The sequence below is a fragment of the Osmerus eperlanus genome, chromosome 1 (genome assembly GCF_963692335.1).
Source record: "Osmerus eperlanus chromosome 1, fOsmEpe2.1, whole genome shotgun sequence".
Classification (NCBI taxonomy): domain Eukaryota; kingdom Metazoa; phylum Chordata; class Actinopteri; order Osmeriformes; family Osmeridae; genus Osmerus; species Osmerus eperlanus.
In genome coordinates, this window is record NC_085018.1 from 20,873,973 (window position 1) to 20,886,213 (window position 12,241).

At 42.3% G+C, this 12,241-nt stretch overlaps 1 protein-coding gene across 1 annotated transcript in view; it reads left to right on the top strand.

The window, feature by feature from the left end:
• The first annotated feature begins 7,949 nt into the window (after positions 1–7,949).
• suclg2 (succinate-CoA ligase GDP-forming subunit beta) overlaps positions 7,950–12,241 on the top strand; it is a 60,531-nt gene continuing 56,239 nt past the window's right edge. Inside the window, exon 1 of the mRNA XM_062469743.1 lies at positions 7,950–8,089. Within this exon, the coding sequence (XP_062325727.1) occupies positions 8,006–8,089 (84 nt within the window). The 5' untranslated portion in view covers positions 7,950–8,005. The remainder of the gene's footprint in view (positions 8,090–12,241) is intronic.

The window sequence follows — 12,241 nt, forward strand, 5'->3', positions numbered from 1 at the left end:
TAATCTCCACAGAAGCTGCTCCTATAGCTTGTAGTGTAGTACATGACCAGGATACCGAAGTGTCCTGTTATGAAACACTGCAGATGAGCTTCTCCTAGGGGTGGGGGGGTGGGGGAGGTTGGGGAGGTTGGGGGGGGTCTGCCTACCTGCTGCTGCTATGCCCTGGGGACCACTCTCAGGTGGGGTCCATTATCTTCCTCTCATCGTTGGTTTGGATGACTCCAGTTCACAGCGTGTTTGAAGGCTGGTTTGTTTCAAGACAGTGCTGATATCAGAATCAGAATCAGAAAGGGTTTTAATCACCATGAAAGTTTTCACAGACAAGGAATTTACTTTGGCAGGAGGGTGCATACATTCAACATATAGGGGTAAATCTTAAATAAGTGGTGTAAGTTTAGACAAGTACAACTATACTATACAAAAGGTGCAAAGTCTAATTAACTAATACTAACTAATACTAAGGGGACAGGTATGTAGAATAAAATACATATAAAGTATATGTGGTCCTGCTCAGTGGTGGTGCCTGGTTGTTCTGATCCACATGGTGGACCACATTGAATCAGGTCTTGTTTAATACCACCCATACACATCATAGGCTGGTTATTTACCATTGGTTAATTCAGATTGTAGAGGTAGCCTGATTGTGTTGCAGTGGCTCAGGAACATTTTGGTTAAACAATCACCGTTTAATGTGGCCTGGCAGTGTTTCGGGTCGGGGTTTCTTGTTTTCCTGTAAGTAATTTGCACCAGGAAAACAGTCAGGAATAAATCTCCAGCTGTGATGAAAGGAAGGGGATTCATAATTCATAGGGTTGTAAATGTAGGCACACAGGCTATGTGGTGTTATGTAATAAAATACAGAATAATGATATTTAGGAATATTTTATCATCCTCTAATAGAAGCCAAGATGTTCTAATGAAATTTGGAATGAATTGCTATACATAGAAAGTTGTCATTATATGTCATTATATCCTTATGCATAAGCCCTCTTACTCAATATACAGAGAGATAAAAAATCAAGAAACTAAAATAACAATGTGCTGATTTTTTGGGTAAGACAAGACGTCCATGTATCCAGTACATTTGCCAAATTTGTGGGGAGAGACAGAAACATACATGTGAAAGATGGAGGGAAAAGAGAGAGAGTGAGAGAAGCAATAGCACCCTGGGGAATAGGGAGAATATTCCTTTGTTCTTGTGCCACACAGAAAAAGGCCACATCAATGAAGTTGACTGTTTCCAGAATAAATATATGAAAAAAATACAGGGAAAGAGTGAGGGAGATCCGTTTGGGATTCTGGAAGGGTCTCAGCCCTCTCCACCACTCGACCATCCTTCCAGTGAACACAAAGAGCATTATGCATGAAGCACATAGGGTCTGTGAGCACGCACTCTGGCTGTCACCCTACTCTACAACACAATGTCATCCAGCCATCCTTTCTGCCACACAGTACTGCATAGCACAAGAATACATGTGGATCAATGAGGGGTTAAGAGGTGATAATCTCCCTCGTCCTCCTAGCAGTCATTGAAGTGTGATTAGAGCCAGTCACCTCTGAGGTATGACAGGGTCCTCTCTCTCACTCTCTTTGAGGATTCAAACTATGCAGAGAGTTTAAAAAGGAGACAGGATGTGATGTGTCGTTTCCTTTTGAAGTTTGAGGAAAGTGCTTTTGTCACATTTCTTAGACTACAGCAGTCTCAAGCTCAACATTTTCCCTGTGAATGTTCCTGGAGGTATGTATACGGAAGGGTAAAGCTTTGTTGTCACTTAAGGAAATATTATTACAGCTGTAGTCAAATCTGGCTGTGAACAGACTCCGATGAGTAAATAAAAACTACTGAAAAGGCGACAGGCACAAAGTAGTCTGAAAATGTTCAAAGCAGATATCGAGACCATGCAATTTGTGTTTGTTTCCCTACACCTTTCTCTGATTCAATAGACATCATCTCAACCTGAACAGTATTTCGCAATGCTTACAGTATCAAGTTCCCTGACTAGCTCATTGCTGAACGAGTCCCTGTTCATAATATGTTTGACATGACAGTCTTCAGTACCATGGGACAGTTGATTGTCTTGCTTTGTAAACTTCCAGGTTATTTACTCTTGTACATGAAGAAAGGGCACAGAGGCAACACCCACCTTTTCCACCTTGCTATAAACCAGCACCTGCCAGAACAAGTTTGCAAAGGGTTTCAATTTCTCAGCAGATTCTCAATAAACACCATATATCTTTGTAATACAGAGTCCCTATACAGATATTCAATAAACACCATACATCCTTCTAATGGATCTGCCAGGACAGAGCCTATAAGATGGGTGAGGTTTCAGAGGGGAAACACGCATGTCGCTTAGAATTCTGCCTCCTCCGCATCCAGGACTAGAGCCAGTTCAGACAAATATTGGTTTTGTGTCAAAAAGCCACTTGAAAGTTGGATGTGTTAATCTTCTTACTAATGGCCTTGTGAAGGGCTCCTTAATATTCTCCCCCCAGTCTCCTGCTACAGAGTGTGTCTCCACAAGGTTAATTAGTAGAGTGTCCCCTGAGGTTCCCCAAGTGATGTGGGCTTAAGATAGTGGAGGAGGTGCCTCCACACAACACTGGCAAACAAGGTTAATAGGCCCACCAATAACTATTTGTTTCCCTCACCATACAATGTGTTGCTTACTGTTCCTGCATCTGCTATCGAGGTGTAAAGGTTATGTCTCAGGGCAGGGGATTGTTAACCTAGACAGTAGCTATGAGGGGGACATTCACAGCTGTCAAAGTCAAAGTCCTTCAACTGTGACGTTCCTTAGCAAACTGGACCTTGATCACTAGCTTCATTACAAATAGGAATAACAGAGTTATTACAGGGAAACAGATTTTTTCTTGTAATGATCACTGCACACATTCTTCTGCTTCGTTTCAAACTAGCTGGTGTATTTCCCAAACATTCCTCAGCCAGGGACGGCAGCAAAAGGCGAATCAAAGAAATGACACAGAACAGAAGGACAGAAATGTGCTGAGAAATGTCAAAGGTCGTCATGTCACAAATGGCTTTGCATTCAATGTCCCACTTGAAATCTCCCCCTTGAATAAAGTGTGTCTGCTTGCTCTCTAAGGAGCTGTGCCCCGCAGGATCACAGGACTGCACATCCCCACCACCACCACCGGGATCTTGGTAGGCAATAGCATGGTTTAGCACACCAATATCCCCCACAGCACACGCCTAACTGCTTTGATATGTTGACTTTAATGTACTGTAACTACATAGTAAACCGTCTACATTTTACATTGCGGGATGGATGCAACATGGATCATGATAATCCAGATGGTACAAAAAGTCAAAAGCATTTGCTTCAAGTTTGACGTGCCGCTATCATGTTTACCATTTTGTCACTTAGCACAGAAGCCAACCTGTCACTCTCTCTCTCTCTCTTTCTCTTGCGTTCTCTCTCTCTCTCTCCCCTTCTCTTCTTTGGTGGCTGCTGGTACATGTGGTGTTATTCCCAGCCGAGAGAAAGGGATAAGAGAGATCCTGCTGCTCTGCTGAGGTCACAGGCAGGACTGAAGCTGGTGTGGTGCAGGTTTGTGAGGGAATGACAAGCAGAGGAGGAGCAGCTACAGTAAGAGTCTTAAGTATGACCCGGTCCCCCTTTGGTGATGAATGTAGCACAGCGTGCACTGAGAAGCTTGAGAGAGAATTTGGCTTTCTGACTTTCTCATATGCACTTCTAAGCAGTTTCTCTGCTTTGGCTGGCCTGGTGTGTGTCTCTGTGTGCTTGTTTGCGCAGCAGTGTGTGTTTGTGAATGTCTATGTGTGTCAAGGTATCATGCTTGGCATTGGTTCATGAATGCCTTGCTCCCCACCCCAGTAGGCCATGCTGTGTCTATGTGTGTGATATATTGGAGCCTAAAGGAACAGAGCCAACTCTTGAAGCAACACTTCAGATGTCACCTTTATACTTGTAATGTTGGGTTTGTCAGGTGTTTTTGCTTGTGACAAGAAAGCACACTTGGCACATCTACTGTCAAATAAGCTCCATTTCAACATCAGTCTGCTTGTAAGGTTTTGGCAGCAGTCAGGACATGGTTCCACTTTTGCCCACTTGTTAGCATCCACCTCCATAGCTAATCTATCCAACAATGCCCAAAATGACATCTTTATTTATTCACTCTTTTGTTTGCCCTATTTTTGACCCTACTCTATTCAAGGGTATTCAACACCAGATTTCAACTTACACAAAGACCTGTGACTACGAGAGTGTCAATCCATGGAAATGATCCTATTCTACAGGTGAACGGAGGGGTCCCAGCTGAAAGAGTATGGAGCTGTGGGAGCCATGAGGGTCTGGGAAGCACATCTCTGGGACATGCACATCTCTGGGACATGCACATCTCTGGGACATGCACATTTCTGGGACATGCACGCACCACTGCGGTATTGATTCACCCTTCCCTCAGAAGTTCACAAAGCACTCCCACCCTTTACCAATGCATGCTCCTCCTGTTCTAAGCACAATAGTGACAGTAGGTACAATAATGTTAAAGAAGGAATTCAAAGTTTGACAAAATCTTTGGAGAACTGGTCCTACAGTTGGGAGCTAATGAGAAGGGCTCGAGCTCATACACATGCACTACTGTGACATTGTGATAACTAGAAAGTAGTGCCTAAAAACGATGATTAATTATGTATGCCTTCTGTCATAGAATATCAGAAGATGTGCTAAGCAGGATGACCATGCGCTCTGCTGTTCTGATCTCTATCAGAGGTCTTAATGGTATCGCTCTCCCATTTTAATTTTTCCTTCAGGCAGCAGGTTTACTTTCCCTGTGACTAAGCTTCTAGATTCTCTGCCTGTTGACTCAGCAGTTAAGTGCATTAATTCCTTGTCTCCCTGACTCATTTGGTATTCAGGCGGACAGAAAACAAGGCTTTCCTCTGGCTGCCTAATGCCACATAAATCTGTAAGCAAACACATTATAAAACATAGTGTGAAACTGTAGCTTTAACAGAACCATAACAACTCTGGCAGCCATTTTGAAACTCTTATGAAGTGCTTGGAGTGCATATACATATATTCATGAAAGTATCATGGCACAGCCAAGTCACTGAGAGCAATTGGCAAGCTGAATCTTTTCTCTTCTTCACAGAGACAGAGAATGGGCACAGGAGTGTGGAATTAATGAAATAAAATGGATCTATTTGCATCGAGTGAGAGGAGACTGAGCGCTTTCCTGTGGACTGGGTGAGTGGAAGTTCAAGAGCAGAGTGTCTTTCATTGGAAAGAAAGGCTTTGGACAAACAGGGGGGCCATGATCAGAGGGGTTCATGGTGTCCAGCCGCAGAAAGGAGCAAAGAGGGATGGATGATTTTTGGTAAGCCCTCTCTCTCTCTCTAAACCTTGCTGGTCAGCCAGCTGAGGTAATGAGTTAGGTTGTCAATGTATCATTGAGTGCAAAATGTGGGACCCAAGATTATGTACTCTTTTTTTAACCTGGGGTCAGAAAATGGGGTTAACAGACAGATCAAATTGACAGTAAGAGAGAACAAATTGAAAAAGTGATAGATATAGGGATGAGAGAGAGAGAGAAAGAAAGAGAGAAATAAATAGACAGAGAGAGAGAGAGAGAGGGAGAGAGAGAGAGAGAGAGAGAGAGAGAGAGAGAGAGAGAGAGAGAGAGAGAGAGAGAGAGAGAGAGAGAGAGAGAGAGAGAGAGAGAAAAACTAAGAGTGAGATAAAGGGAGATACAGCAGACTCCACTGGGCAGGCCCAGAGTGTCAACCCCACGCAGCGAGCCCTGTGGGTTGTTAGTGAAGCCCCCCACTGCTCCGTAAGTGTGAGGGAGGGGGAGGAGCTGTGGCTCCCTGCAGCACTCTCAGTGCTTAAAGCCTGCAGAGTGGAAACTGACTATGGATTATTGAGGGAAACCACAAAGCACTTCAGCTGCCCCCACATTCACACTTTCCTCATGGGAAGGAACACGAGGAGTGGGAGAGATGGGATGTGCAACATCATTATCACCCTCTCACTGTTGGAAGGAACACAGGTGGAACAGGAAAAGTAGTTTCTAGGATGCTCTCAAAGGACAGGGTGAGAAAAGCTGTTAAATGTACACCAACTGTAACTTGTTGAAGTGTGTGCTACTCAGGAACTGAATGGAAACATGGGGTGGTATGCTCTTCAATATAGCTGTTTGTGGAATCAATGTGTTTGACTGGACATGTTTTGCTGACATACATCCATTTAGTTCATCTGTGGCCACTGCCCACATGCTCTCCAACCCTATACCCTATTCCATTCTCCCTTTTTCCTTGCACTCTTTCATTTCCACGTTCACTGGTAACTTCCTTCTTGCTTTATTTTCTTTTGATACAGTAATGATATGTAAAGATATGAAATGTGTCCTACTACATACAAATTAGGATAGTACATATAGGGTCCAGTATAACAAATACCACATTATTATAAATGGAATATTCCATTAGATTGATTAGAGAGTCAAATTGACTGTACATGCTTCCAAGAGAACATTGGTACAAGTGATAGCACAAGAACTTACAGAATTTTTCATCGTTCTCACAAACTGCACAGCTCTGATTGATAACAAGCATTGAGCTGGTAGGAGTTTGTTAATGAGAACGTATTTTCATCATGTGATTTGAGTAACATAGCATGTCAGGAGAAGCATGACGTTTTGCCCACCAGGGACAAAACACAGTCTTGTTCTGAAGGAGAGAACAACATCTAAATGAGAAATGTTGAATTGCATCAGTCAGGGGCATTGGTATTCTGACAGGCAGGTCCAACCGAGTGAAAAGTAAAAACCTAAAGCCTGAAATGTTCAAGTGAATCACCTGTCAATCACTCTAGTTGGGTTCGTCTGTTGAATTTCCATGAGTTAAGATCCCAATTTATAACAACATTGCGCCAAAGCAAAGGCATTATACTACATTAAACACCATTTGTTGATGGTCTCAAATATCATCAGTTTGCATCTTTACTTTGGTGTGACTCGTAACATCATTAAGTAGTAGAAAATGTCTGACACCCAAAAAGAAGAATTAATTTGGTAGAATGGATCACTGACGATCAAAGCCTCACAAAGAGTGCATAAACATACAATAAACATGAGGCAAACTCTTCCTTGTTTGCCATTGCAGAATGGTGCAAACTGACACATGTCAAATGCGGAATAGATTTCAATTCTTGAAAATCTATTTGTTTATTTGACCCAAACAGGGTTGCAGAAAACACATTCATCTTGTGTTTTTATCGTTCCCTCCTGCTGCCTTTGCTCTTCCTCCCTCATCTGCTGACACTGATGATTTCTAAGTGTGAGTGTCTCACTTCTCTCCCTCTCTGTGTGTCATAATCACTGCTCTTTATGATCACTTTGCCCTATTTGCCCTTTAAAGATGCCATGTGTAATGAGGGCTCTGGAGAACTGTGTGAGTGGGTTATTTGTCTATTCAGTCAAGCTCACACATCCTACGCATTCACTCATACACCCAGACTCCTTACATCTACTGATCAGTGTCTGTCTGCCTCACAAGGTCACTGTGGGGATTGAGCTGGATAAATGTGAGCAGATGTCTAATTCACCAATACTCAAACTCCAGGTTTTTCTGTCGCATGGCTGCTGATAAAAAATACTTTTGACCCTCAAAATTATGGCAATGATCAAAGTTAGATCTACACTAATATCACATTTGTAATTTTAGGCTACATTATAATTTTTGTATCTTTTGTATTTTATTACTTTAGCCTACATTTAAAATTGAACAATTTCTAAAGCGAAATGCTCGTGCTCTGTGGAGAGTTATTTGCCCCTGCTAGGTTTATAAACAATAAAAACGTTTTATCGTGCGTGATACACCTGGAACACGACTGGAACAGGAGCAAAAATCTGTTACAGGAAGTGAGCAATTCCATCAAAACACCCACTTCCGTCAGCCGACCTATGAGCTCTTTGAATTGGTAGCACATTTTTCTCCACTGCTTTCGTCGGCATTAATATGGCAGCATCCATGGCATCCCAGGCTGTAGTGAGAGCACTGCGTGAAACAACATCGAAACACAGACTATTTGACAAATTCAAGGTACAACTTCTTTTTAAAATATACAAGTTTTGATTCGCGTGTCACATCTGCTTGTTCATTTGGTTTTCGTTGGCTGTCATTGTAGCGAGCTAGCTAACTAGCACCATCTGCTTTCGTTTGACACTTACAGATCAAAGTTAAAACTGTGACGCAACCACATCCAACGTGGACGTTAGCTAACAGTAACAGTTCGTGCACACCCATACTGTACTGTTGTCTTGTTTGTTTTTATGCTAGCGTTGTAAGACAATATGCATTAATATTGTCCTCTTGGTCAAGTTTAGCGAGCTGAGTACAAAAGTATTGTAGCTAGCTTGCTAGCTGCCTACTTAAAGTTTACTTTTAATCTCTTGGATTGACTGATTTCTGGCTATGCAATCTGTGAGTCTAACTAGAGTGCTGCTTCCCACCAGTCAGTGCTGTATAGTGTGGTGACAGTTGAAAATGACTGTACTCAGTTAGTGCTTCTTTGCATGATTGGTAGATGCCATTGCACAGAAATCTGGAAGCTATGAAAGACAGGGGACTTTAGCCTTGTTCTGCCTTGCGTTTCCATCTAGATATCGTGTTCATCATGTCAAGGACAATGGGTTGCAGACAATGGGTTGAGGCTCAAAAGTCATTAGCAAGGCCAATAGTCAAGTTTGGCTATAATTTCCTCCACTGTTGCACAGTAGGTCTGCACAAACTCTGTTGTCCTGATAATGAAGGATCACTGACATACTTAGTGACAAGCAAGGGAGAGATGTTAAAATGTTATTCAAGTAGGTAAATCATATACTTTTCCTGTTAAAGTGCAGACATGAAACCCTTGAACCCAACTGAATAGTTGTGTTTTAGCTTGCTGATAGTGGCCCCGAGGACGAAACGCAACTCAGTGAACGACTGAGTAAAGGTCACAAGCTCACTGTAGCAGCTGAAACTATCCTCTCATGCAATGTTTTTTAGTATTTTTATTATTAAGATACATTGAAAGGTTTTCAAGTTAGTTTCTCTAAAGAAACATATTTTTTTTAAGGTAAGTTGCATAATCACAGACTACCATTTCACTTATACAACATGACAAACATTCCGGCAGTACTACTTGATCTTGTTGAACTGACTAAATAAATCATTAGCAGTAAAAAATATCCATATAATCAAGGGTTGTCTATCTGTTGATAGTCAAAACACATAACTTGTTTTGAAGGGATACAGAATGTCTGTGTGTGGTTGGACTTCAGTTTGTGAGACTACTGTGTGGTATTGTTCTTGTGCAAGATGATCTGCACAGTTTAGGCAAAAGTTAAACGTTTTCTGGTTGTAACAACTTACTTTTTGAAAAACTTGCCTTGTTGCATCTCAGAATCAGTTCTTAAATAAGGACCGGCCACTAAGCAAGTTTTTAAAATTCGACATAATTAATGGGTTGCACTATGATCCCTTACGTAACACAATCACCTGCGGTCTGCATAGACCCCCTAGTATGGTAGTTAGTCCAGAGTGCTTACAAAGCATATTTTTTCATCTGGATGGTATAATGAGACTGTAGTTGCTAGGGACTAGCTTTTAGAGGGTTCAGATAATGAGAAAGCACACAGTGCCAAGTTATATTAGGCAGCACACATCTTTATTTAAAATATCTTCTCTGGAGTTTTTTTTTGACATTTTTATGTAAAGATGATGGATGCATATGAGATTAAAGTGTCACAGAAGTAGCCTTTTGGTTAGCCTAAGGGTTCACCTCTTGACATAAAACACATGGTGTAGCATTGTATTTTTGCAGGTTTAGTGTTATAACATAGTAATGCTCTTTCTTTTGAATTATGTTTTATGTCTGCTTATGGGTTAAGATTAGTGTTCAGTCAAAGTGTTTCTCAGGGTTAATTTGCTCCTTGACACCTCCTGCCTCACTATTAGTGTTTCCACTTCATCTACATACCATCCTCAGTGCAATCTGCAGAAACCTGGCTGTGTGCCAGTGCTCCAAACAATTCATTGCTTTCCTCAGTGACCGAACGCCTTGACTTTTACGCCACCGCTTTGCCCAAGGGGTGAACAGTACAAAACCTCCAAAATCATTAACATTTTATCTTCTCTGGACAAAGCATGCGCTTCTGATACCGCCCTCCCGTATTTATGTGTTTGTGGCTGCTTCAGACAGTTATGCCTATATTCTTTTTCTGTGGCACACTATCGTAGCCTAGTTTGGTTGACAGACACGTATTGTCACAGGTTTGCTTAACAGGGTATTACTTTTGCTACGATTTTGTCAATAGCAATGTGACAAATATTTTAGATGGAAACTGAATGCTGTATGAGGTGAATCATATAATGGAATGTGCTGTTTTATTTCTTCCTAAAATCAAATCTGTAGAGTTCTTGTCTGCACAGCAAGATAATCCTCAGGGCTGTTTTTCGTCGCACCGCTGTACTGAATTTGTGAATGTTTGCTGCGATTTTGAAGGTGTCACAGCTCTGTGGCCCCATAGTGCTGCAGCCCTGCGTTGTGGAGGGGGACGGGGGGGACGGGGAACGGAGGTCTGCTCAATGAGACTCTGTCCTGAATATTTTACTGAGGGGGTGGAGGGCCTGAGCGCTGCGACAACTGCTGCTGGAACTTCAAACGGCAGCCAGCATCCCCATCTGTCTACAGCAAGAACACATTTCCATTTCCTCCCTGCAAGGGATACAGTAGACCAAGTTAGCTCTAACTGGATTTGAATATCGTTTCGCCAAGGTTAATAGTAATTTCTGTAGCTCGTAAGAGATGTTTAGGGTTTTTCAATCATTTAGACCGGATATAATCATCTGGAATATTTGGCAGCTTCGAAAGTGCGGAAGCAATGACATCAACCTTGGCAATCCTGTTCATTTTTCTGATGTGTGAAGTATTGAGTATTATGCTGCAATTACTCAAAGAAATGGCAGAATCGAAAATGTGTTCAGTTAAGAGAAAGGTAAAAATGTTATTTAGTTCTGGAATTTAGCTAGTTGGAGGTTAGGACTACCATCATATCGGTGCTTAGCAATGAGCCTTCTCACCTCACCTCGACTCCCCCAACTGTTATCTTTCCTCTAGACTTGGCACCTGTATATGGGGATTCCTACGATTGTTTCCTATTAGCTATGCTAATTGCTAAGGTACTATCTGTCAGTGACTCTGCCAGGGTTTGTTTTTCTCCTAAGCCTGTCTGCTTGAGATTAGGCCTCACCCAGCCGAAGACTTGCCGACGATGCGAATCACAGTGATCTTAATCCTTGTTCCATGCTCCACTGCTCCTGCCTCCCCTTTTAAGTTGACCACAGCCATGCACCCACAGGCAGATGTCACCCCTCCCTCCTCCATGCTCTAATGGAGCCTCTTAGCCCCCCTCTGTCATGGACAGAGCTCAGGCATGACCTTGGCTTCTGCTCATAACCAACCAGAAATGTGGTGAGGGTCGGGCCTTTCATTTATTGGATGGGAGGTGCAGGCAGTGAGTTAATTCATCACTCGTTGGCCATCCGTCCTCGAGAAATATGGAAATATCCAAATACATGGACTGCATGTAGGGTTGTCATTTCTTTCAGTGCATGGAGATTGTGTTTGCGAACTGTAACTCTTGTTTGGCGAATGAGTTTTGTGTGGTGCTCCACCTGCCTTGATTTGGTTGGTTTGGGCCATTCCATCAGCTCAGGACATCTGCTCCAGGTCATGATGTGGGTCCTGGATGTGACCATGGTTAAAGTCAGCAAGGCAGTCGACAGCTAGAGAAGCAGAGACGCCATACTGGGGAAGTGCCATTAGCAAATTGAACCAACTTAGAGTTTTTAATGAAGCCATCATCTGAGTTCAGATGGAGGAGGCGCATAAGGGTATCAGACATGTGAAGAAGTGTTGAACGCCACTTCTGTCAACAACTTCCAAATACTTCATTAATTGAAAGGAGCAGAATGTCTGGTTTTGTCCAGAATTACTGGAACTTTAATTTGAATTACAACCTAAATGTTTCATGGTGCATACTAGTGCTACTTTGGATGTTATATGCCTGTGGAGATTTACAGATGATTCACATTGGCCTGTTTGTGTCGCAAATTTAAATAAATTCTGCCTTTCTGCTTCCCATATCCTTAAGTGTGTGTGTCACCTCTATCACTACTAACTATGCAGCAGCTGTCTAATTACAATGC